Genomic DNA, 25757 nt, shown 5'->3' with positions numbered 1-25757 from the left:
GATATCAGAATGACTCAGATCTAGTATCAACATGGGGGAAAGATCAAAAGCCTTTGAGGCAACCAAGGAGCACAGATTATCTCATTCCTGTTAGAAGTGAAGTGTGCTGGATTGAGGACTCTACACAATTTTTTTAAAGATTTTATTTATTATTCATGAGAGAGAGAGAGAGAGAGAGAGGCAGAGACACAGGCTGAGGGAGAAGCAGGCTCCATGCAGAGAGCCTGATGTGGGACTTGATCCTGGGACTCTAGGATCATGCCCTGGGCTGAAGGCGGTGCTACCCAGGCTGCCCCTGGCTCTACACAATTTAATCCCAGAGCAGCTAGAAGTCCATAGAGTTCAAATAAAAGCACGGAATGTCCCTATCTGTGTCTGAAGCCAACATGGCACCCACCATGTGCTGTATTAGGAAGAGAGCAACATGACTGAAAGATTGTACCATCACAGAAACCAGAATATGAGGAACAGTATGGAATTAAAGTGTCTTATCATAAAAACTAGGTACTTCTAGGTAAATAAATGCTTTCCAGTTACCCATAAATTCAGAATCCCAGAGGTTTGGCCTGAATAATTTGGCCTGTAGGCCTTGGCATCAGCAGACTCAGCCTTGAATCCTGGTTCTATCACTTATGTGATCTTGAACATGCTGTTCAACCTCTTTAAGCTTCACTTTTCTACTATGTAAAATGGGGAGAATAGTAGTTCCCATACCTTAGGATAGTCAGTGGGATTAAATGGATTAAATGAGTTAATATAAACAAATGTTTAGTACAGAGACAGTACATTGAAGTACTGAGTGCTTTTGGTGATAATAGTGTTAGTTGTAATCACCAGCAGCAGCAGCATCTCCCTCTCCTTCACATGCTCATGTTGTTGATTTCATGTGCTAAGTATGTCCAAATTTCTTTTCAATTCCTGTAACCTCAGTTTTAGTTTTCCTCTCTAACCTGTACTTGTACAGTACTGTCCTATTTGGCTTCAGTGACTCATCCTATCCCTCTAAAATCTCTCCTCAGAACTCTTGCTATTGATCTTTTTAAAACTCAGATGTGGCCATGCCCCTCACTGCTAAATCCTTTTTAGTGTTCCTCATAGCCTTCAGGATAAAGATGATCCATCTCATAGTTACAGGACGAGATTTTCTCTTTGGGTTTAAGTCCTAGGTGGTTATTTTCAGCCTTTATAGGCTACCATTCACAATCTTGGAGAAAGGGACAAAGGGCTATGCTTCCTTACTACATCCTAGATCATAAAGTCAACCGCTGAGTGCTCTGCATTGCTACATTGGCCAGGTTTATGAAAGAGCTAATGATCTTGAGACCGTCACACATGATCATATAGCTCTTTAGTCAGGTTAGTGATTATTTATGGAATACTATGCGTAAATTTAGCAAATTAGACCAGACTTGTTCTTTCTGACTCCGTCTGATGCCCTTTTCACTTAAGTAATTTCTGAATTTACTGGAGGTTGCAAATCTTTGGGGAATGCAATAGCAAGTAGAGTTTATGTACTAGTTATTTTAATTTTATTTTGATTCCACCAGAATTTCTATATATCTGTTTTGACAATTTGGAAATTTGAGAAGGCTGGTTATCAGAATTGGCTTCCTGGTAGTATCTGGGTCTCCCTTGAAAGATACCATTTTAAGGAGGGGTTCCTACTTGCATAAGGTTATTTTATATTTTCTTTGTTTCAGTTGTGTGGACTCTAAAGTTATAGATCTGATATCTTTGTAGACTCAAACCCAGTTTCATTTTCTACCTTATAGCATTGACTTGCATTTTTCATTATATTTTGCATAGAGGTCACTGCCCTGCTTTCATGAGAAAAAAAACCTGCTTTAAATTCAAGGCATTTCTTCTATCAAGTTTAAAAAAAAAAAAAAAAAAGATTCTCCCCAGAGAGAAGCATTTTGCCAGGAGGGTTCAGTAGCTTGTAGGGTGTACCAGGAGAAGGTGCATAAAAATGGAAGCACATGAACAGAAGAATAGTTCATTTAGCCTGCATGTGAAAAGACAGACTTCTTTTTCATGCTGTTATAGGAAGTATTTCAAATTTTGTACATATTTGCTTTCTTCCTATTTTGAAATGGTTGCTATGTGTATTCTTCCCAAAGGTATTTAAAATGTGACGACTTCTGTGGAATGTAAATATTAAGGTTGATATCTAAAGGTCGTTTTTAAAATTTAAAACATCTGCACTCCCTCATACTTAAATATTTATTGAGCAGAAGGTGTTTAAGTTCTATAAGCTGGTGGTGAGTCCTATAATAGTCCTTGGTCTGTGATGCCCACACAGATTTGGAGGAAACAGGTTGAGATGAGCACCCACTTAGTAAGTGTTCCCACCTGGCGGCAGACATCTTCAGGGATTTCCCCATTCTTCCCTATCTCGAATCTTCATAATGAATAGCTTTTGCACATGCTGTTCTTTTTTGGCTTTCTCTGTAACACCATACACTCACAGTTGTGTTGGTGGGGAACTTCATCAGGGATGTGGATCAAGAGAGCAGAAATTGAACTAGTCTGTGCTCCAGTGTAACTATACTGTGTTGCTGGTGTGTCCCGAGTCAATTCAGTGGCTGCTCCAGGCACACATGAAGGAGTCCAGTGAGAGGGCATCTACGATGGTCATTGACTTTTGGATGCCCTGCCTTTGTTCATTCTTTTTAACAATTCCCTTTCTAGTTCCTCTCTGACTTGATATGAATCATAAACCTGCTTGCTGAATAGAGAGAAGTTAAGCTGGCTCTCATATCACACGGTATTCATTTACCTGAGTGGTTTTGCTTCCTTTTAAAATGGATGTACAGTGTAAAGATGCTAATGTAAGAAAGATCTTTGAGGCAGAACAAATGTGTCATTGGAATTAAGTCATTTGCCTGAGGAGATAAAAGCAGACATAGGTGGGTTATATAAATTAAAGCCACAGTTCACACCAAGGGGATGGCCAGAGGGTGAGAAGGAAGGAAGGAAGAATAAATTGCTGTCATCAGACTCTGCTTTGGGGTGGAGCTCTGATCTTTTCACTTTTGTACCTTAGTGCTTGGCACTGTGCCATACCTGTAAAGGGTGTTCAGAATATGTTTTTTGAAGCAGTCAAAGATGGAATAAACAACATGTTGAGAGTAAGATCTAAGAAAAGAGGGGAAGTAATGATTACATAATAAACACTAAGGATAGATACAGAGACAGCCAAGAGGAATAGAAGGCAAACAATGATTTAAAAAAACAATGAAAACAAACCCAATTAAGGTTAGTTGAAAGGCATCTCATTAAAAAAGAAACATAGTTTCTTTTCATATTTAGTCTATATTAAGTTTCTTTATACAAGAAATATTAAATATGAAAATCAAACCTACTGTTTTAACTTTGACAACACACAATTTTTTAATATACTTTTTTTTAAAAAAGGTTTTATTTATTCATGAGAGAGAGAGAGAGAGAGAGAGGCAGAGACGCAGGCAGAGGGAGAAGCAGAAGCAGGCTCCATGCAGGAAGCCTGATGCGGGATTTGATCCCCGGTCTCTAGGATCAGGCCCTGGGCTGAAGGCTGCGCTAAACCGCTGAGCCACCTGGGCTGCCCTTAATATACCTCTTGTCTGGACCAACTGATTTGAATTCTAGACTATTCTGGCATGTGATCAGATGTCAATTTTTTACTAATTAAAAAAATAATTGAATTTTCTTGTTGAATATTTCACCACCCAATCAGTATTAACGTTCAGTATTATGAGTAAGTTAACTGATTTACTGTGCATATGTGAGAATCTGTGTGCATTAATTAAAGACTGTCATGTAAATGTTCTTGAAGAGCTAATTGATTAAAAGTTGAAAATATTCAAATAGGACCCTGCTGAGTAATGTTTCATTGGGAAAATTAGTGAAAGGTATAAATGTACTGAGAAATGTTTCATTGAAAAAATTCATTAAAAGTTTGTGAGCAAGAAACTATGAATACTTTTTAGGTGCGAATGATGAGGGGTTAAATAATCATTTAAGATTATGGCATGGGGCGCCTGGGTGGCTCAGTGGTTGAGTGTCTGCCTTTGACTCAGTTTGTGATTCTGGGATCCTGGGATTGAATCCTGCATTAGGCTCCTTGCAGGGAACTTGCTTCTCCCTCTGCCTATATCTCTGCCCCTCTCTCTGTGTCTCTCATGAATAAATAAATAAATAAAATCTTTAAAAGAAAAAGACTGGTGTGGCTTGGGGGAACCTGGGTGCCTCAGGTCATGATCTCAGGGTCTTGGGATAGAGCTCCTTGCTCAGCGGGGAGTCTGCTTCTCCCTCTCCCTTGCACTGCCCCGCCCCCGTGCTGGTGCTCTTGCTCCCACTCTTTCTCTCAAATGAATAAATTAGAAAAAGTAATCTACTCCTCCCTCCCCCAAAAAAGACTGGTGTGGTGTATCTTATTTCTATGCAGACTTTGAGCAATAAAGTTGCTACTCCAACCAAGAAGAGACCTGGTTATGTGGGTTTATATAATTTTATGTGACCAGAGTAATTTTTCCCAAATGAAACTTCTGTTTTTCTGCCTATGACTCCTGTTGCCCACAGGATAACACCTGAAAGTCAGGTGGACACACAAGACTCTTCGTAGTTTGTCTGCTTTCAGTTTCATCCCCAGCTTTACCTGTCACCCATCCTGCCTCCTTTTTCCCCAGTGCACCTCGGATTTCCAGTAAGGGAGCTCATTGTATCCCTGGAAATATGTTACAGTATTTTCTACCTCACCTGTTGTGCCCCTGCCACTCTCTCTGTGTAAACATCCCCTAGCTAACATTACAAGGCTGTAAAAGTATAACTTGGAAAATATTTAATGACTCCTTTTTTGGTGTTATACCATCTGTATTAAAGTAATAAACAAGATATATATTGTCTATACCAATAAGCAGTGAGTAAGATTATAGAAATGATGATTCATGTATTTATCCAGTGAATATTTATTGAGCACTTATTTGTTAGGCACTGTTGTTTGACCCTAGAGATTGAAGAGTAAGCAAGACAGAGAAATTCCTTCCACCAGGAAAGGTTGACTTTAGTGGGGATGACAGTCGGGTAATAAACAGAAGTATAGTGGTTGGGAAGAAGTGCAAGGGATACAAAGCAAAGCAAGGGAAGGGGAAAGAAACACATGAGAGGAAGTGTTAATAAAGTAGTCAGGGAAAGTATGTCTGAGAGAGGGACATTTGAGTGCAGATCTGAAAGAAAGGAGGGAACAAAGTAGGAGACTATCTGGAGGGAGAGAGTACAATGGTCTTGAGGTTTAGAGGGGCTTCATGTTCTTAAGAAACAGGGAAGAGCTTCAGGTGGCTGGGGAATCATGAACAAGGGGACTGGTGAGAGGGTCAGAAAAGTAGCCCCTTGCAGGTCATGGTTAGGAGGTAGCATTTTATTCTAGGTTAGAAATTGTTGGGTTTTGAGCAGGACAGTGATATGTTTTACAATCCTGGTGGTTGTGTATAGACTACGGCAGGGGGGAAGAACAAAAGAGTAGCAGCAGAGAGATAAATTAGAAGGCGGTTTTGATCATCCAGAGATACATGGTGGCTTTAAACTAGGGTGGAAGCCATGGAGGTGCTGGGAAGTGGATGGATTTAGAATATGTTCTGAAAATAGCACCAAGAGAACTAGCTGTTGGATTGTATATAGGATATCAGAGAGAGCAACTGAGCATTCTCAGGTTTTTGACTAGGGAAAATCGAGTATATTAATGATAGAGTCATTACATTACATTTATTGAGATGTAGAATTTTGGGGTTGGCAGAGTATGACATCAGGAATTTGGTTTTGGACCTGGTAAGTTTGAGATTCATATTAGATATCCAAAAGGAATTGTCATATAAACAGTTGACTCTGTGGGTCTGGGGATAAGGGAAAGTTAGGGTCTAGAGATATCAGTTTGGGAACTCTCAGTGTATTGATGAGGTTTAAACCATGACATTTAAGATCCCCTAAGGAGGAAATAGAGACAGATGAAAATAGATCCAAATCCAAATCTTGGGATACCACCATCTTTGGAAGCTGGAAAGAAAAGGAACCTCCAGCAAAGGAGACTTGAGAAGCAGAGACAATGAGACAGGAAGAAACCTAGCCATGGAGCCCAAGTGAAGAAAGTTACAGGAAGGAGGAGATCAGTTATGCTGGTTGTTGCTGAGAGGTCCAGGTGAGGTCTGGGAATTACCCATTGGAATTGGGATGTGGAAGCCGCTGCTGACCATGGGTGGAGTGGAGAGAACAGAGGTCTGATTGAAATGAATTTAAGGAATTTTTTGCTTTTGTTGTCTTTACTCTTTGCTGTCAAAAAATCATTGCTGTGACTGATAATGTGGCTATCATTTTGCAATAAATACATGTGTTAAATCATTATTTTACAAACCAAAACTAAAACAGTGCCATGTGTCAGTTATATCTGTTTCTTGTTTTTTTTTTCTTTTTTCTTTTTTTTTTTTAAAGCAGAAGAATGAAAGCAAGAGAAGCAGCAGAGCTAATTGGGGTTAACTATTCTTTTTGAAGGATTTTGTCTAAAGGGGAACAGAGTAATGAAGCTTATAGCTAGGAAGGGTTGCAGGATCAAGGCAAATCTAAGGTAGAAGATAACTTTGGGAATAAGAGTTTCATTCCTCTCTCTTTTTTGTAAAATAAGACATACTTTCCCTGAAGCAATTCTTAACTGTAATATTTATAGTCCCTATAAACATGAGAAAATTGTCATTGAAAGAGATAGGGTTTATTACATTCTCTATGCTATTAAAAATCATTCTGTAAGGTATCAGATTTTGGTGCAGTTACAATGTACTTTCTTTTAACTCTCAGGTGTTAGATGGTGTCTTTGAACTGATACGAAGGTGAACTGCACTGTGTGAGATCCTTCTCTAAACCTAGCAATAATTTCAGAGTAAAAATTTTTGAGAGGACTTGTATATCTGAAGCAAAATTGATGGCAGTTACAGAATTCCAGTTCTTTTAGAATATCTAAATGGAATTAAAAGAATCAAACATTTTCTTGATAAAAGGTATTAGATGCAGTTACAGTATTCCAATTCTTTTAAAATATCTAAATGGAGTTGAAAGAATCAAACATTTTCCCAATAAAAGATGTTGGATGGATAGGCCAATTGTTAAAAAAAGTTCTTAAATAATACTTGAAGAAAATTAGTTAATACATGCTACTTGATGCTTGTCCTGATAGGTAGGGTTAGTTTTAGTTAAAATTTACTGTCCACACAATTACATGCTCACCTTATACTTTCAGTTTGTAGGGGGCGTATGTTGGAGAAGGCTATGTTTTGAGAGTCCTGTGGTGGTGGTATTTTCACTTGTGCTTGTATTCACTGTTCTCATAGCAATTACTTTTTATTAGTGTTTATATTCTTGATTTAATTTCATGCTAATTGTAATGTCAGCACAATAATGGAGTCTACCTATAAATTATCTTATCTACTATTTTTAAAAAAGTATTAAAAGATTTTATTAATTATTTGAGAGAGAAAGAATGTGTGCATGTGAGCATGGGCAGTGGGGAGTGGTAGGGGGAAAGAGAGAGGCAGACTCCTTGCTGAGAAGGGGCCCTGATGTGAGGCTTGATCCCGGGACCCTGGGATCATGCCCTGAGCTGAAGGCAAATGCTAAACCGACTGAGCCACCCAGGCGCCCCTGTCTTACCTACTATTAAAAGAAAACTTCTTAATTATATTACCTAATGCTACTTGCACACAGAAGTAAAATATTTTGGCAAATGAGGGGAAAGAGCAAGATGATGATTGAGGTTTAGCACATGTGACTCTGCTTCTGCATAGATATCATCATAGATTTTAATTTTAATAAGAAAGCAAATTATTTGTGTATGTTCTGAAAGCTGGTGCCTCAGAATTTTATTCCTTCTTTGATCAGATAGAACATTGTGTTTAGTGCCGTCTCAGAAGACAGAATCTTGCTTCCTGATTGGCATTGATTATCTTAAAACACCCCCAATTCTTTTGGAAATGTGTGCATGCCAATTTAGAACTGTTTATTGGGTTGCTTCTGGCAAAATTGATTCTTGATGAGTTTTTATTTTCTAATTTTCTCTTGTCCAGAGAGTTTCCAGTAGCAGCCAGGTATGAATACATTTTGTGGCTGATTTTCCTGTTGGTAAATGTAAAGTTTACCTCTTCTAGCATTCGATATGCACTAAATTTCCCTTGTGTATTCTGATGGTGGTAAAATCTCTTGCTATCTTTCTAATCTGTTCAATAAACCTTGTCTTTGAAGTTTCATTATGTAACCATGGGTTCTCAGTTTTAACTTGACTCTTAAGCTGCAACTTTGTAGTTATAATGGAGAAACATGATAGATAGAAGAGGAAGAAAGTCCAGAGAGGGGGCCAGTGAGGAAGAAGGGAGAGGAATCAGAGTAAGCTAAGCTTTCTCATTAAAACTCATAGAGAACTATATATAGCTCCTTCTACCCTTAGCCAAAGGAAATACCAAGAAGGGTTGTAGGGTAGTACATATAGCTGTTAAAAAAGTAGTTGAATTTAATGGATTAGTACAGTGCAATTGCAAATGCAATAGAAATAGAAATAGAAATAGAAATACAGATACTGGAGAAGAATCAATAGGAATTGATGGACATAAAGAGTGACTGAGAAAATGAGCCTAATGGCCCATGGCTGCTGCAGCAGGAAGTGCCCAGGCTGGCCTTAGCCAAGAGAACCCAGACTAGTAGCAGACCTCATGCAGAAGTGTGAGCCCCAAATGTATCTGAGGTGCCTAAAGGCTTACTGCTGAACTCTCCTCAGTATGCATCATGCTTATCACTGGGTTGTAAAAGCCTTTATTTTCCTGAACACTGTTCTGTGCAGTTTAGACACCAGTTAGCATCATAAAAAGCCTCTAAGGTATTGCATCATCACCATCATCATCATTATTATTATTAGCCCCATGTGTTAGGTATCTTCCCTAAGGTCAGGAACCCAGGTTTGTCAGATTCTTTTTTTTAAGTTAATTTTTAAAAAGGTTTTATTTATTTATTTGACAGAGAGAGAGAGAGAGAGAGCGCACAAGCAGGGGGAGTGGCAGGCAGAGGAAGAGGGAGAAGCAGAGCAGGGAGCCTGATGCCAGACTTGATCCCAGGACCCTGGGATCCTGACCTAAGCTGAAGGCAGATGCTTAACAGACAGACAGTCACCCAGGCATTCAGCTTGTCTGATTTTTTTTTTAAAGATTTTATTTATTCATGAGAGACACACACAGAGAGAGAAAGAGGCAGAGACACAGGCAGAGGGAGAAGCAGGCTCCACGCAGGGAGCCTGATGTGGGACTGGATCCCGGGACTCCAGGATCATGCCCTGGGCCAAAGGCAGGCACTAAACTGCTGAGTCACCCAGGGATCCCCCAGTTTGTCTGATTCTTGAGCTCACAATCTTTTCCAGTTAGCTGTTCTGCATCTGAGCTTATGTTGAAGTTCGTGCTTCAGCCTACTTGTCTATATGGTTTCATCTGTGATGTCTCTTTTCTCCTCAAGCCTGCTTTATCTTAGGGTTCTAACTTGAATGTTGGTGGAAAGGAAATATCTGAACCCAGATCTTCACCCAGTTGGGGTTCCTTAAAGTCAGGTGGTCTTCCTGGGGTTGCAGTTTAACTTTGTGCCCATAGTAGGAACTGGTTATGATGGGGTCAGCCAGAAAGTATGAATTGTTTGCTTGTTTTTTAATGTGAACTTCTATATGAGTTGAAGTTTCTTTGAATGGTTGGGAGAAATGACGATTAGGTAGGGAATGTGATGCTTCAGTGGAGGATGGATAAAACCGAGTTAATAATGTTTGGCCTTTGTATTGTGAGAAGTAAAACATTACCTTCCCTAAATTAGAATCAATACTGGGGAGAGGAATGAGAGCTAAAGATGGTCTCCAAGTTGCCCATGACTAGCTGTTGCAACAATTCTCAAAACTAAGTTTTCCTTAAGGAATATGGAAAAAGACTTTGGTTGTCTGCATTGTGGATTACTAGGAAAAACCACATCTTTGAACCAGATGGGCAGGCAGTGTACTCGGAGTCCCTGGAGTTCCTCCAAATAATCTTCCACCAAAGGCGAGAAAAGAACCATTGTTCGTGGGGGTTCAAATCGTGGAAGTCATTCAACTCTTCTAGGCTGTGCTCCTATGATATTACAAAGGTTCTTTGTTAAATTATCAAATTACATCGAGATAGAGATAACAAGTCTTGTGCTAAGGATGATCATTGCTAGTTTTGGGATATATATTTTCACCCAACATCTTACCTATTGAATTCTTTGTGACTCTAGTGTTCAGAGCTTAAGTACCTAAAGTAAAAATCTGCCAGTTTTGCTTTATCTATGAGGCTTCTCTCATTCTTAGTTCCTATAGTATTTTCTTTTATATTTTCAGTGGCAATTATTTCTTGTGTTATACTTGTATACTTATGTGTCTGTGAGGACAGCAGTTGTGTCTCATTTATCCCTATACCCCTGATAGTACTTCTCATACGAAGCTCAATAAATGATTGGTAAATGAATAGAACATGAAAAAAACCCTTTAGTAATGAAATACAGAAAATATCGTTTACTCAGTATCTTCTTTACATACTCCACACGTCCCCAGTGTATTTTTGTGACTTTTTCTAAAATTCCCTTGCTGTTACTTGTTTAATTTTTAATAACCCTCTTTCAACTTCATGGCCAGAAAGCCTTTAAAGTCCAGGGTCGGTGTAACAAACTGATTTCCCTTTTACAATTCCACTGACATTTCTTAGCTGCATATGGGTGGTGATATTTACCAGCAGTTTATGAAGAGTCTCTGCAAGCCACATCAGTTTAGTATCATTTATGTATTGTCCCTCAAATTTGAATATGTGCTATCACAGCAACTTGTATGCCTGATTAAATCAATTGGTCCAAGTATTTAAGCTTTCTACAGGTGCAGATAACTAATAGGTAATGCTCCATGTCTCATGGCAGCTATACAACTTCCCCTGTAAATTAAAAGAATAAATTTAAAAGTTTAATATGTATGATAATTTAGTACAAATTTATAGAAATACCAGTATGTACTGTAGGTATGTGAAGTAGCCTTATAAAAACATTTGGCTGCTATTAAACCCATCCTTTCCGATGGTCCTATGAGTTGACATCAACCTCTGATCTCCTTTTCTTGGAGTTTAAAGCAATGTGTCTATTAAGTTCTTTAGCCACAGTTCTGGCATTGCTGTGCTGTAGCTGCCCATCCTTTTGTGCATGTATTTCCACATGCGCTAGCACTATTGGTTACAAGGAACTGAACATCAACTCGAAGGGGTTAGAGTTAAAAATAGGATTTATGGTGAGGTTAGTGTGACAGGATAGAAGCAAGGACTGAACAACTGCATTTTAAAAAGTCAGCCAACCAGGCAGTGCCAAGAACCTCGGCGGCTGGGACCAGGGATGTCATGTCATCACTGCCGTCCGTCTCTTGCCCTCATTTCTTGACCTCATCTCCTTGTTAATTTTGGGATTTCAGTCTGGCTTCTCTGTAGGACTTGAGACACTGACACTGGTAGCTTCTCAGCTGATACTCCTGCTTTGCCACCACCAGGAGTAAAAGGGTGGGGTCCAGTTGAGCTCTGGTTTGGAAAAGTCCCAGAGAACAACTGGCCTAAGTTGGATCGCTGGTCTGGTGCTGGACAGGATGCAGCCCTCCCTAGATTGCAGTAGATGGTGTCAGGGGAGGAACCACCCCAGGAACCAGCTTATTTACATAACCATTCAAGTAAAACATTCGACAAGTGGCAGTGAGGATTCAACCAGTTTTTGAGTGCTGCTGTTCTTAGTGTTTCACTGGGTATGGAAGGAATGTAGAAGTAAATGCATTTCAGAGCTGTTAGCATCCCTGTTACTCATGCCTTTTTGCCTTAAACTTCATTCTCTGTTACACTAGTGAGATAGGACTGGTTATATGATCATATGATAGCCCTTCCTTAGACAAATGATTACTTTGGTTTGCTTTCTATTCTTTGAGGATGGTCAACATGTGGTTTCAGAGTGTCTAAGTTATTACCAGCATTAACTTGAAAAGGCAAATACCAAGACATTGGCCAAAGGAAAGTTAATTAAATTACATTGGAGCACGTATTTTAATTTCAATTGTGAGTTTCTTCAGTTGGTTATCTTTTTGTTATCATGCTTCTTGTTGAATGTATAGCATTGTTACCCATTCTTTTCCATGGCGCTGCTTCCTATTTTATTTTTTAGGGGTATAGAGTGAGACAAAGGAAGAAAATTATTTAATAAATCCTTTTTTTTTTTTAAATTTCCTTCTTTATTTATGATAGTCACAGAGAGAGACACACACAGAGAGAGAGGCAGAGACACAGGCAGAGGGAGAAGCAGGCTCCATGCACCGGGAGTCTGATGTGGGATTTGATCCCGGGTCTCCAGGATCGCGCCCTGAGCCAAAGGCAGGCGCCAAACCGATGCCCCACCCAGGGATCCCCCATAGATAGTTAATAAATCCTTTTTATTTTAATATTTTAAACTATATACTAGATCAGTGGCAGGGAATTTCTAGATTAAAACATGTCAAGGTAATTTAAAATTGTTTCTGTATGTCTCTTTGACAGGCTCATTTAAACAAATTTTCTTCCTTTGGGATTTTCTTGATTTTCTAAGTAGAATTTTAGAAAGCTGGTTTAAAGTTTCTAAAGGCAATACAGCTGACTTATAACCCTGAACTAGAAAACTTTTTCTTCCCTTTTCATAGTTAGCATAAAAAAGTTAAGTAAGTTTTTTAAAAAAAGATTTAATTCCTTAAGAAGCTTTTTGATAGTCCTGGATTTGTAGATTCTCTCCATACTGGAATCCTGACATCAGGAAGAGAGAAAATCCTCACATCTTTTCTCAATGCTTTTTGCCTTTCTTCTTGCTTCTATCTGAGGATTTTGTGTCTGCCACTGAAGTCTTATAATTTAATTCACATTTCCAAGATCATATTAGTGCTACACATTTGGAACTCTCTGATACTGTTATTTTGTGAATATGGTCATAGTAAGATCACTTTTACACCTGAGTCTCTTGCTGAATTTCACATACTTGGGACATGGCACCACATCAAAAATCCAGTTGTGTTTTTGCAAGGATGTGAATGGGAAAACCGCACTAGGCCATGTGAATACCTCAGCATTTTATATGTTACTTGAATAAATAATAAATACATAAATGTGTATAGATATGTATATAGAAACCATGTAATGTATGTTTTAATGCAAAAATCTTATGTGCCAAGGATTAGAAATTTAACTGAGAAGCAAAGACTGAGATATAGACAAGTTGTTATGGCGTGTAATTGAAGAACATGGCACGGAAATACAACATATAGGTAGGAGGAAGATTGTTCCCTAAAAAGGGGTAGACTGAACCCTTGGTTAGAAGCAGAACTATGATCAGACATCACATTTTTAAAAGAGGCAAAAATAAGGTCTGTGATATGTACCCACCTATTTCTGTTACTAGATGTATGATAATCAGCCTACTATGCTGCTTTTTGACAAACATAATCTAGTTTCCTTGCTATAGCTCTGTTTTTGGGCTCTTAATTTCCAACCTAGATGAAGTTCATAACTGAACTTTTCTCACCTGGACATATTTTCTGTAGTTCACGATGACCAGCATAGGATTTATCTCTAGCCAAGAAACAAATATAGAGCATCTATTGTATGCAAGACCTGAAGGCAGAGATAAAGATGTGGCCTTTGTGTGTGTGTTTATGTGTGTGTGTGTGTGTGTGTGTGTGTGTTTATGTGTGTGTGTTAGGACTATTTTCTTTTTGTTAGTGCTCTGGACACATGGATTTTGAATGGTCTACTCTCAATCTTATTTCCCTATGAGCCCTCATGTTTTTAGAGTGCAATTTTATAAAAAAGATTTACTTATTTATTCGTGAGAGACACACACACACACAGAGGCAGAGACATTAGCAGAGGGAGAAGCAAGCTTGTCGCAGGGAGCCTGATGTGGGACTCAGTCCTGGATCCTGGGATCATGCCCTGAGCTGAAGGCAGACACTCAACCCCTGAGCCACCCAGGCGTCCCTTAGGGTGCAATTTAACAGAATGCAACATTTTTTAGGAACAAGTTTACTGGGTTGTGATAGAATTAGTATTTGTTATATTTACTGATAAAATTAGTTCATTTTTTTCCCTCTAGAAAAACATACTACTCAGAACATACTCAAAGTTGTGTAAATATTAAGAAGAAAATCCTAAAGTTTTGTGAAATGCCATGAATGATACATGGATATTTTTGGTATTGAGAAAATATTTATTTCTTATTTTAAAATATTTTATTTATTTGAAAGAGAGAGAGAGCATGTATGAGAGAGAGAGAGATCATGAGCAGGGGGGAAGGATAAGGGAGAAGAAGGGATAAGGATGTGGGACTCGATCCCAGGACCCCCTGGATCATGACCTAAGCTGAAGGCAGATGCTTAACCAACTGAGCCACTTAGGTGCCCTGAGAACACATTTTAGATAAATAATGTTTCTCTGAATATATGGAAGTCTAAGCAATGACTAGCATTAGTGGAGAAGAATTAAGTCCTAGAATTTCTAGGATTTATTAAAAATAAAGGTTTACGTTTACTAAAACCTTGTGAGCATTTTTAAGTCAACCATAACATGAACATTTCACTGTAAAAATTTGCAATAGAAATTGCTAGGGTTACCTGTATCTATAATAATTTGAGATTCAGCCTTTTTTTTGGGGGGGGGGTCAGTTTCTATCTTTTCTCTATCACTTTTCAAAGTATCTTCTCCTCCTTTAGACTTAAAGGTTTATTTATTTATTTATTAAATATTTTATTTATTTATTCATGAGAGACAGAGAGAGAGAGAGAGAGAGAGAGAGAGAGGCAGAGACACAGGCAGAGGGAGAAGCAGGCTCCATGCAGGAAGCCCGATGTGGGACTTGATCCCGGGTCTCCAGGATCATCCCCTGGGCTGAAGGCAGCGCTAAACCATTGAGCCACCTGGGCTGCCCCAGACTTAAAGGTTTATTGAAATTAATTCATAAGATGGATTTATTGTATTAGATTTATATGCATAAAGTAGACTTTTCTCTTACCCCTTTCCTAACCTTACTTCCTTATTTATTTTTTTCTTTTTTTGGTTAAAAAAAAGAGGGTAAGGTTTCTCTATCCCTTATTTCTTTTGTCTAGGTTCTTTTTTTATGGGGGGGAGTTAATCTATTAGACTCTACTTATGTGAAAGTCAGGCATCTGGCAGCTTCATATGTTAGAGATGGCTCCAGGTTGGCTGATAGGAAACAAGACTTTCCACCCAGGTAAGAAGTACCACAGAACCTATAGGGTACAGCTGGTGGTTGTGGGGCCGAGGGGAGGTGACTAGGCTAATATTTCTCCATTCAGGAGAAAGTTCCTAGCTCTGCTTTGCATTTCCCTATTCTTGCATTTGCACAAACCTCTATTCACAGTGTTCTAATAAGCTTCTTTGTCTAGTCGCCCAAGCACAGGGATGGTTAAAGAAGCTTGTGGCAAGACTAAGAAGAGTGTGGTGGTGTCAGGACGAGGTGGCACATTTCAAGCCTTAAGAAGGAAAGTGTGAAGGAAAGGGAAAATAAACCATAAAAATGATGCAGAGGAGCACATGGATGTCAGGTCTTGAGATTAGGAGCCAGTGGTCCTGCATACTCTCGGTTAAACCCTGATGACTGTCACTGCTGTTCACAATTGACCCAGTCATCAGTTGAAGATTAGACTGTGTTTATTATAATTCATTTGAAAAGTCAGGGAGGTGCACGATAACTTTTTTCATTTAAAAAAAAACAAACCCACATATAAAGGCAGACACTGCAAGGGATCAATTTTTGTTTTCCTGCAAAAATGACCTAAGCAGATAGAGGTCAGATTCTAGCATTTTTATCCATCAGTTGTCTTTCTTATCTTTTCCTTTATATCTATCAGGATGATGTTTTTATGAAAGACTTTTGTAAATAGGCCTTTCTTTAAAAAAAAAAATCTTTTATTGTTCTTCTGTGGTGTAGTTTCAGATATATCTCAATGACCTAAAATAAAGACAGTTTTAATAGCAGTGGATTGTGATTCCTGTATGACATGAACATAATGATTAGTTTCCTGTAGCTTTGCCTTTTAGCCTCTGTTTTTTCACTTCTGCTTTAAGGCCAAACTTGTGTACCTGCTGTGTATGTAAGTTGATGCTGTATTTCCCCTACTCATTCTTCCCATACATTCTTCAAGGTCCCCATCTATTCCCACTCTTTGGGAGCCCACAGAATTTGAACAACGGTCATCAGCAGGAGCTCTTCCTAATTTATTTATTCAACAGGTACTGAGTGCTATCCTAGGGACTGGGGAATGCAGAGAGCAAATCAGTAGAATCCATGCTCTGGAGCCATTTACATGCTAGTAGGGGCAGAAGACAAATAAATACATTGCAGCAAACACGGTACATGGTGATGGGGAGGAAGGAGCAACAGCAGAAGAGGGAAGCCAGGGAACAACTCTGAGGAGGAACTTACTGAAATCCAACTGAGTAATGAGAAGGCATCGGCCAAGATTATCTGAGGAAGAACATTCTAGGCAGCAAGAGCCACACAGATGGATTTCTGAGGCAGGAATTAGCTCTGAGCAAAAGAAAACTGGTCCATTTTGGCTGAAGCAGAGAGTGGTGAATGCTCAGGGTTCCCTGCTTAGATCTGCTTGGCCAGTGGGTGCCCACAGAAGCACTTCCTCTCCAGGCCTCAGTCAATGATGACCAGTCCACCAGGGGTACGCATGGCCCTCTTGCTTCAAGTGGGCTAATGTTGGTTGTGGTTTTTTTCCTCTGAGGCCACTCTTCTTGCTTTCCCTCATCCTCCTTGTCCTGTCTTCTCACTCTTTTTCTCTGAGAACATGTCCTCAGTAAATTAGGTGAACAAGAATCCTTGCTGAGCTCTATTTCTAGGAAACCATAACCTAAGACAGGTAACTGAGCTTCTGACCACTTTTTGCAGCTCCAGACCCTTGTATAGTTGCCTACTTACCATGGCCGCTTGGATATTCCAAAGATATCTAAAACTCAACATGCAAAAATTGAATTCGTGATAATTCTTCTTTCCTTCCTTTTCAAGCTTTTGTTCTTCCTGTATCTATTCCTTTGGTTTATGAGTCCACCTTTCACTTAATTATACAGAATTCAGGGCCATGCTTGGATTTTCCCTTTCCATTAGATCTCCTTTCTAGTCATGCAGCAAGTGACTCAGATTGAATGTCTCTCACCTCTTTTATCTTTCTATCTCCATTTTCTTTTAAGATTTTATTCATTTATTTGAGAGAGAGTGAGAGCAGCAGTGGGGGGAGGAGGGGGTGAGGAGGGGCCGAGGGAGAGGGACAAGCAGACTCCACGCTGATGCCGGGCTCAATCCCATAACTCTGAGATCATGACCCAAGTCAAAACCAAGAGTCCTACTGACTGGGCCACTCAGGCTCTGCCATCTCCATTTTTATTGCTTTAGTTCAGGGCTTTGACTAAACCATTCATCTCCCAAGTAGCCTCCCCAGGTCCCCTCCCGCACCCCTCTAATCCATTCTACACCATTACCCTGTGGCAAAATGAAAAATCCCATCCAGCTGCTATTCTGCTTGCAGTCCTTTAGTGCTTTCCTGTTGGATTAAATGGCAGCTTCCTGTAGGATAAAATCCCCAACTTCTTAACGCGGCTTACAGGTCTGTTATGCTCTGGCATTGAGCCATCTTTCCCTCCGCCTTCACAGCTGCCACCCGTCTATTCAGCGCTGGGTGCTTTTTCTCGACAGCTTTCAGTTTCAGGCCTCTGCTCCTTTTGTCCTCCTCCTGGCCAGTGCCTGGAAGACTCCGCTTTATGCTGCCTCCCCAGTGAAGGCTTCTTTAGCCAACTAAGTGCTCTCAAAACACATTTTGGTCTATTACAATCACTTGCTTTAGTTTTAATCACTCCCTGGGTTCCTTGAATGCAGAGAACATGACTGTTCACATTGCTGGGTGCATCAGCGCATCTTTATTGGATGAATCCATGAAAAAAATAAATGGGAAACCTGATTGTGTGAAGTTTTTTACAAGATAACTTCATGACCATGAACACCATATATGCCCTTATCTGCCAACTCTATAGGAAAAAAGATATAGAAACTATTTGGATGAAGTGACTGAAGATAACACTTCTTCTTCTTCTTCTTTTTTTTTTTTTAAGTTTTATGTATTTATTTGAGATAGAGCATACGAGTCGAGGTGGGGGTTGGGTGGTGCAGAGGCAGAGGTAGAAGCAGACTCCCTGCTGAGCAGGAAGTCCCAGTGCGGGGCTCAATCCCAGGACCCTGAGATCATGATCTGAGCCAAAAGCAGATGTTTAACCGACTGAGCCACCCAGGCGCTCCTGGGAGATATCTTTGAACCAATTAGGATATGAAGGGAAAACACTTTCCTCTGAGCTTTCTAATTTTAAGTCCACCCAGTCCTGTGGGCTATGAGAATATTGGCTGCTCACCATTGATAGAGTAGTTACCTCCTATTGTACTTTAATCTCTTAATTATGTAAATATCTGTGAGATCATATTTCATGCTTGACTTTTAAAATTTCTTGCCTAAAATAGTTTTCAGTTGTATCCTTGTGTCTTAATTTATATCCTTTTGTGGTTCTGTTTTATGAGGATGGAAGTACTTGCAAGAAAGACAAGGTGTAACTTAACCAATGTCCTGTAGGGGTCGCTATGAGTAGCCTTTTGGCATTCTTCCTTGCCACCCAGCACCCAGCACTGTGTGGTATGACTTGACATAATTAACCTAAGGATTGTGAGATCTGGTTTGTGCTGGCATGTTACTTTTGAAAGTGGTATAAGCTCTAACCCCTCTAATCAAGAATTCTATAGGCTTGTAAGTATGTATTTTATCACTTTGGTTCTTTTAAGTGCTACTACACCTGTGCATTTTTATCCTCATTTATTTGGTGCATGGTTATTTTAGAGATCTCATTATGCCCCATTTGCATATGAAAAATATAAACACATAGACACATTTAAGTATTTTAGTGGCTTTTGCAGCACGAATGGTGGTAGCCATCATTGGCCTTCCATAGGACCTCAGATTGTTTAATGGGGTTGTCACTCAGGATACTTACTGGCTTCCTCCAGTGCCTTTAAAAAAATTGAATTGAGTATGATGAGGTGCATCCCCTTGATTAAATGTTTTTCCTCCTTTGCAATCACCATTAGCTGTTTGGCTCCCATTCTGTATTCTTTTGAAGCAGCCCTGCATTGCAAATCAATATCTTTCTGAAGAGACAGTGTGTTGTGAATTGCCTGGACAGCATATGCACGGTTACTTTGGCTGCAATGCTGCTGCAGAGCCTGGTTACTCTGCCTTCCTGGGAACTCCACAGGCAAGTCCATCGTGTTTGGAGGAAAAAAAAAAAAAAAACCTAGATTTTTTTTGGGGGGAGGAAAAAACGAACTGTTAAAGCTATTGATACTGAATGTTAGAATGTCCTTTGTATTCTTCTGAACTATTTTTGGTCTTGTTCCACTGAGATTAGTTTCTCTTAGGTGATTTCTGGTGTGTTTTTTTTCTCGTGTGTGTGTGTGGTGTTTTTTTTTTTTTTTTTGCTTTTGCTTCCCCCTTTCTTGGTTGTAGTACGGCCGTACCATTTCAGCTTGCTAGTGCAGAAAGATGTGAATTCAGTTGCTGTATGAGCCTGGCCTGGTGCAAACACATTACTAGAGACATGTTAAAGAGTTCCAGGTGAATCGAGCCTGAGAGAGACAACAGCAAAACGGTAAGACGGAGCATGCTTAAAATTAGAGCAGAGATTTTAATTTGGAGCATCTCGGCAAGTCTGAATCCTGACTCACTCATTTACAACTTGAAAAGGATTCATTTTATGCATGTCATTTCACTCACCCCCTTCTATTTAACTGCCAGAAACATCACAGATTGATCAAGGGGGTATTTAAATTAGGGATCCGACAGGAGGTTACTCATGGAGAGTCTCTTGAGGTTCCCAAGGCTACTGCTTGTAGTTTGTAAACACCAGGAGCAGTGATAAGATGAGGAAAAGGTTTAGCGTCTGTGCTTCTTTGCTATAGCTGAGTGTTATTTCTTCCGAAACTAGTCTTATTTATTACAGCTTAAAGAGATCTTACAGATTGTTTTACCCGGCTTTGCTTGGCTGAATGCCCTCTGAATCAAGCCAGTGAAGGACGGGAGACCACTTCTTTCATTTGGGTAAACTGATATCCATGAATTAGCTGGATTGGACCTTACTGGAATAAGCATCTCTAATATATTAGGGATCTGGGCTTCCTCTTTGCTTGTTCCACCCCTTCCCTTCTAGAGCACAGAAATGTACCTTCTTTACATCTGTGCTGCCTGGCAGAGGTCAGTGTGCTGGTATTTTGCATCATTACACCTGTAGTGGTTATGCTTTCATGTATAGAAATCATAATCCTTCATGCGGTTCTGCCTGAAGTGCTGGCTCTAATAGTGGATGGTTAGCATTTTGGATGCTAATGGAGAACCCCTGCATACTTGAAGGACTGGGCTAGCAGACAGGCTGCTCCAAAATGATGCTTACCTGCTTGTGCTGATGATAACAGTTGAGACACAGAATATAAACCTTGATATCTACAGGGGTTGAATTTCTATTTCCTTTGTTAATTGACACACAGTTTTGGGAGGTGGAGGACAGTCGAAGTTGCAGAACATGTTTTAATATTGTTCAAAGTGAGACTATATTACATGGTCCTGGTGGATTTCTTAGGATCCATCTACTATATAGGTGCTGAAGTTAAGGGTGACAGCATTTGTTTTTTTGCTTTAAAAATATTCTGCTTATATATACTTTAACTCAGAAAATCATGTAGAATATAAATGATGTAGATAGTGATTATCAGTTGAGAAAATCATCAGTAACTTGCTGTAGCATGTTGGCCATAAGTCAGTTGTGTATGATTTTATGACATTAGTATTTTTAAAAAAGATCACCTGATTTCTTGATAGACAAGTGAGAGAAATTTTTCACTGGTGGGGGGCACTTAGGAGCCTGAAATATCCTTCTATATTTACCTAACTATTGATTATAAATATGAGGCATTGATTTTTAGGAATGAATATTTGGATTTTCTTCCAAAGAAAATCCAAGTTTTCTGTTATTTTTTATCATTTATTACTTCCTAAAAAGTTAACATGAATTATTAGCTCTTCTTTTCCATACTTCAGTAGTTCTTTTTCTGAAAGAAACTTTTTTCTGTTCAGAACAACTCTGTGTTGTTGTTTTCTGAGAGTGATATGTTCTAGCTATTTATATTTTCACCTTTACTTTGTATAAGCTGTGAGGTTTATTTTTTTGCCCTGTGACAGAAGGAATTGTACATTTGCAAAAAGTAGTTTTTAAAAAGGGGAAGTGTGGAATAGTTATAGGACATTGATTTTACAATCATACACTTTTTAAAAAAAAGATTTCATTTATTTATATGAGAGAGAGAGAGAGCACTCATAAGCAGGGCATTGGCAGAGGGAGAGTAAGAAGCAGATTCCTCTGAGCAGGAAACCCAGCTGGGGCTCTACCCCGGGACCCCGAAATCCTAACCTGAGCTGTAGGCAGACACTTAACTGACTAAACCATCCAGGTGACCCACAGTCATACACTTTTGTAATTCCTCATTCTGCAAACATTTATTAGCCATCTACTATGTGTAAGACATTGTAAAGACCTACTGTGAGGAAGTACAATGCAGTAATATATATACCCCCTTCCCTGAAGGGGCTTAGATGGAGTAGCACTGGGGTTTTTCTCTGGAATATGCTCTGGAATATTCTTTCTTATGAATAAGTAAATTTGATACTTTTTAAATATTATATTTTCTCCTTAGGAGACTCCTTCTATTTCCTTTTAATCATTTATTTATTTATTTATTTATTTATTTATTTATTTTTAATTTTTATTTATTTTTAATTTTTATTTATTTATGATAGTCACACAGAGAGAGAGAGAGAGGCAGAGACATAGGCAGAAGGAGAAGCAGGCTCCATGCACCGGGAGCCCGACGTGGGATTCGATCCCGGGTCTCCAGGATCGCGCCCTGGGCCAAAGGCAGGCGCCAAACCGCTGCGCCACCCAGGGATCCCCTAATCATTTATTTATTAAACAAACACTTATGGAGAGCCACTGTGTAACAGTGTAAATGCTTTGTAACAGTTAAGTCAAAAAGATCAGGTGCCTGTCCACATGGATCTTTCCATGTACTGTACTTCTTTTTAAGATATTTCCAGGAGAAATTTTGGAGCAGGTTTCTTTCATTTGGGGCAATCACAATACAGGTACTGTATGCTCTGATTTTTTTTCATTTTTTAATTTTGGTATATATATATAATATACATACCATACTCGACCATTTTTAAGTGTACAATTCATTGCCAATAAGTACTTTCACAAAGTACTGCTACCAACACTACTATCCATTTCCAGAATTTTTTTTTCCATCATCCAAACAGAAAAACTCTATACCCATTAAATAATAACTCCCCAGTTTCCCTCCCCCTGGTCCCTGGTAATCTCTAGTCTACTTTCTGTGCCTCTGAATTTGCCAATTCTAGGTACCTCATCAAATGGAATCATACAACATTTATCCTTTTATGTTTGGTTAATTTCACTTAGCATGTTTTCAGGCTTCATCTCTGTTGTAGCAGGTACCAGAATTTCATTACTTTTTAATATATGCTTTGATATTTTTTTAGTGGAGGAGGAGCAGAGAGAATTTTAAGCAGGCTCCATACCCAGTGCGGAGCCCCGTGCAGGGCTTGATCTCACAACCCTAAGATCATGACCTGAGCCGAAATCAAGAGTCAGACACTTAACTGACTGAGCCACCCAGGCGCCCCAATATATGCTTTGATATTTGTATGGAAAACACCAGAATTCCCTCTTCTTCCTTATATGATTTCACTAAATCAAGTTTTCATATGGATACCATAATAGATAGAGATACTAAAACTAAAAGCTTGTGGAGAGGGGCAAGGAATGAGGAATAGAAATGCACTGAGGGAATGATCTATAGATATATTACATTTGCATTCTCTACATGGCCTGGTAATTGAGCATGGTAATTGAGCTACTTAGGTTTTCATGTCATTTCTTTGGTGATAGAAAGCAACAGTCAGCTGAAATATTCAGTGGAAGGCTGAACTGTGGCCTTTGTCAGTATTAACATTTGAATTGCACCCACTCTTCTTCAGTTCCCCTGCTCTATCCGGTCATGTTGAGGTCCCCCTACAGAATTAAAGACTCTTAGAATTGGCAGGTTTTTAGCACTTGTGTTGTCTGATTGGCTCATCACCATCTGCTCAGCCAGTGGGAAAGTGAGACTTGACTCAGTCTCCTGATACCCTCTGCAAACCTTCCTTCACTGCCTACTGCTGTTTTCAACGGACAGTCTAAAAACCCCATATATCTTCTGTGTTGGGCAGAGAAGAATAGGAGAGGAGAGTATAAGCTTTTTGCCATATTAGTTTTCCATTGGATGAGGTAAGCTTGGTTTCATCAATATAGCATTCTCTTTCTCAAGTTTCTTCCTGATACTGCTTATCTTAAATCCAGATGGTTTTTCTCATAGAGAATCTTTTGAGAAAGCCAAGTTAAGGCTCTCAGAGGTATCCATTTATCTGCCATCAACTGATTTGATGATTCTTAGATTGGATCAGTCTGTGGGTTATGTCCATGCTTTTACCATACTAATCAGGAAACACAAACATATATGGGAAAGGAAGATTGAACATGGCAGTGCCTAATGTCTGAGGCAGTCCATCTTCCCCATCAGCCTGTCCTTTTTTAATGATCTTAATGCTTCTGCCTGCCTTAACTACTTTTCTGTTTGGCCTTGACTTTTGATATGAGGCTGATTTAGAATCAGGTTGATCAAAGGCATGTTAAGTTTAGGTGGTGGAATTAGTGAGGGGTGAAGAGAGGATGGATCAGAAAATCTTAAACCAGAGAGGACTCACTTTGCTCAGCTTTAAAAGTGCTTTCTTTTGCATCAGGAGAAGAGAGAATGAGAGAAATGTTGCAGACCAGGTCAGCCTTTGCTTATTTTTCTCACAATATAAATCCTGGGAACATGTGAGGAGGACATCCCAGTGGTCAAGAGCTTGAGCTTTGTAGTCAGAGTCTTAGAATAAATTTTTCCCCCTCTGCCTACTCTCTTTGTCATCTTGGATATGCTCCTTAATTCTTGTGTGCCTCAATTTAAACGTCTGAAAAATCAGAATAATTATCATACTCCTTGGTGTTGTTGTAGAGATTGAAAAACTACTTATAAAAAAAAAGAAAAACTACTTATAAATCATTTTTCATCATAGCTGTTATATAATAAGAGCACTATAATAACCATCATCATTATCATTGTTATCTAAAAATCCTTAATTTCCATCTCTCTCTTCTGTCAACTTGAATTTATCCTGTCTAAGCTTTCTTTTCCAGTTTGCTTGTTTATTGAGCATATATGGCAATTTTTAGTTTTACTGTGTTTGACGAGAATAAAAAGAGGATTTGAAAAAGTGCTCCAGTATTCCATTTATCATCTGGTAGGTTTTGGAAGAATAGCTGTTCTAGAAACTTCCTCTTCTGCCCAGCTGATACAAGTTTGCCCCAGTAGCTTATTCCTTAGCTAAATGAGATCTCTTGCTAAAATTCAAAGAGGACAGTGAAATGTTCCTGGAAGCACTGGGGCTTATTTTCAGGTGGCAGACAAGCAGCAGGATATGTGTATCCCACTGCTCTGCTCTATTCACCTTGACTCTCTCCGTTCAGATTCACTATTGACTTTACTCAGTCATAGAAAAGGTTTGACAGAACCAGTCCTCATGAAATCAGTGAGAACTCTATTATTAATGGATTGCCGTCAAATTTATTATTGCTGAAATTTTAGCTCTTTACAAGAGATGGACCAGTTGTTAATAAAGCTGCATTGAAAAATAGTTCCGTTTTCCCCCCAGAGATTCATTGTTCCCTGTGTTTCTCTTCATAAGCTCTGTGTGGTTAGTGACCCATATAGGATTCTCTGAAAATTTTAAGAGCTTCAAAAGTCAATCCTATATTGAGTGATGCCCTATATTTTTCTGAATTCTTTGGTCAGGTTTGTATTTCCATTTATTTTATTAGAATAAAGACATTAAACTTTTAAACTTTATAACATCATTCTTGACATTAGTCACCAAATTATTATTCAAGCATTAATAATACATTCTAAATTTTATTAAAAAGATGGTTATTGTAGGTGAGGAGATATAAGTTGTACTTATTTATGTAGCCATCTGTTTCAGAGTAAAAAGATAGTGTACAATTTTATTTCTCTTTCAGGGAAGGAATTTAAAAATATTTATAATCTTTATTTTTAAATGCTGTTCATATGGTTACCAGGGGAAGGAAATTCAGGCCCTAATGGATCAGCCAGTACCTCCAGTAGTGTCTTTTTTTCAGTTTCCATTTTAAATGTTATTATGCCTCCTGGATGCTTGATCTTACATGAGGGACAGAACAGCGCGCTACAGATATTTGAAAGGTATAAACATGAAGGAAGAACTGGCCCAGTTTAGTACAAAGAAGCTATGGGTGGTGCAATGAAATTCAGAGGAGAAGCAAAACAATTCAGAAGGCACCGAGACTATCGTTTGCACAGCCTTTGAGACAAATGACAGTTTCTCTGGTCCTTGTGATGTTAACAAAACCAAAAACCAAAAC

At 39.0% G+C, this 25757-nt stretch overlaps 1 protein-coding gene across 10 annotated transcripts in view; it reads left to right on the top strand.

The window, feature by feature from the left end:
• The window catches only part of CDK14 (cyclin dependent kinase 14), a 721053-nt gene that overhangs the window by 244251 nt on the left and 451045 nt on the right, over positions 1 to 25757 (top strand). The window contains exon 1 of one of the 10 annotated variants that reach the window (XM_077857034.1): positions 19280 to 19406. The exons of 8 other annotated variants lie outside the window; for them this stretch is intronic. In XM_077857034.1, coding sequence (XP_077713160.1) covers positions 19338 to 19406 — 69 coding nt within the window. In that variant the 5' untranslated portion in view covers positions 19280 to 19337. Of the gene's footprint in view, positions 1 to 19279; positions 19407 to 19657; positions 19800 to 25757 lie in introns of those variants that run through there. One more of the 10 variants, XM_077857031.1, reaches the window with a different exon arrangement.

This window comes from Canis aureus, chromosome 18, assembly GCF_053574225.1.
Source record: "Canis aureus isolate CA01 chromosome 18, VMU_Caureus_v.1.0, whole genome shotgun sequence".
Lineage (NCBI taxonomy): Eukaryota > Metazoa > Chordata > Mammalia > Carnivora > Canidae > Canis > Canis aureus.
Note: the sequence above shows the minus strand (reverse complement) of the source record. Positions and strands in the feature narration are given on the sequence as shown.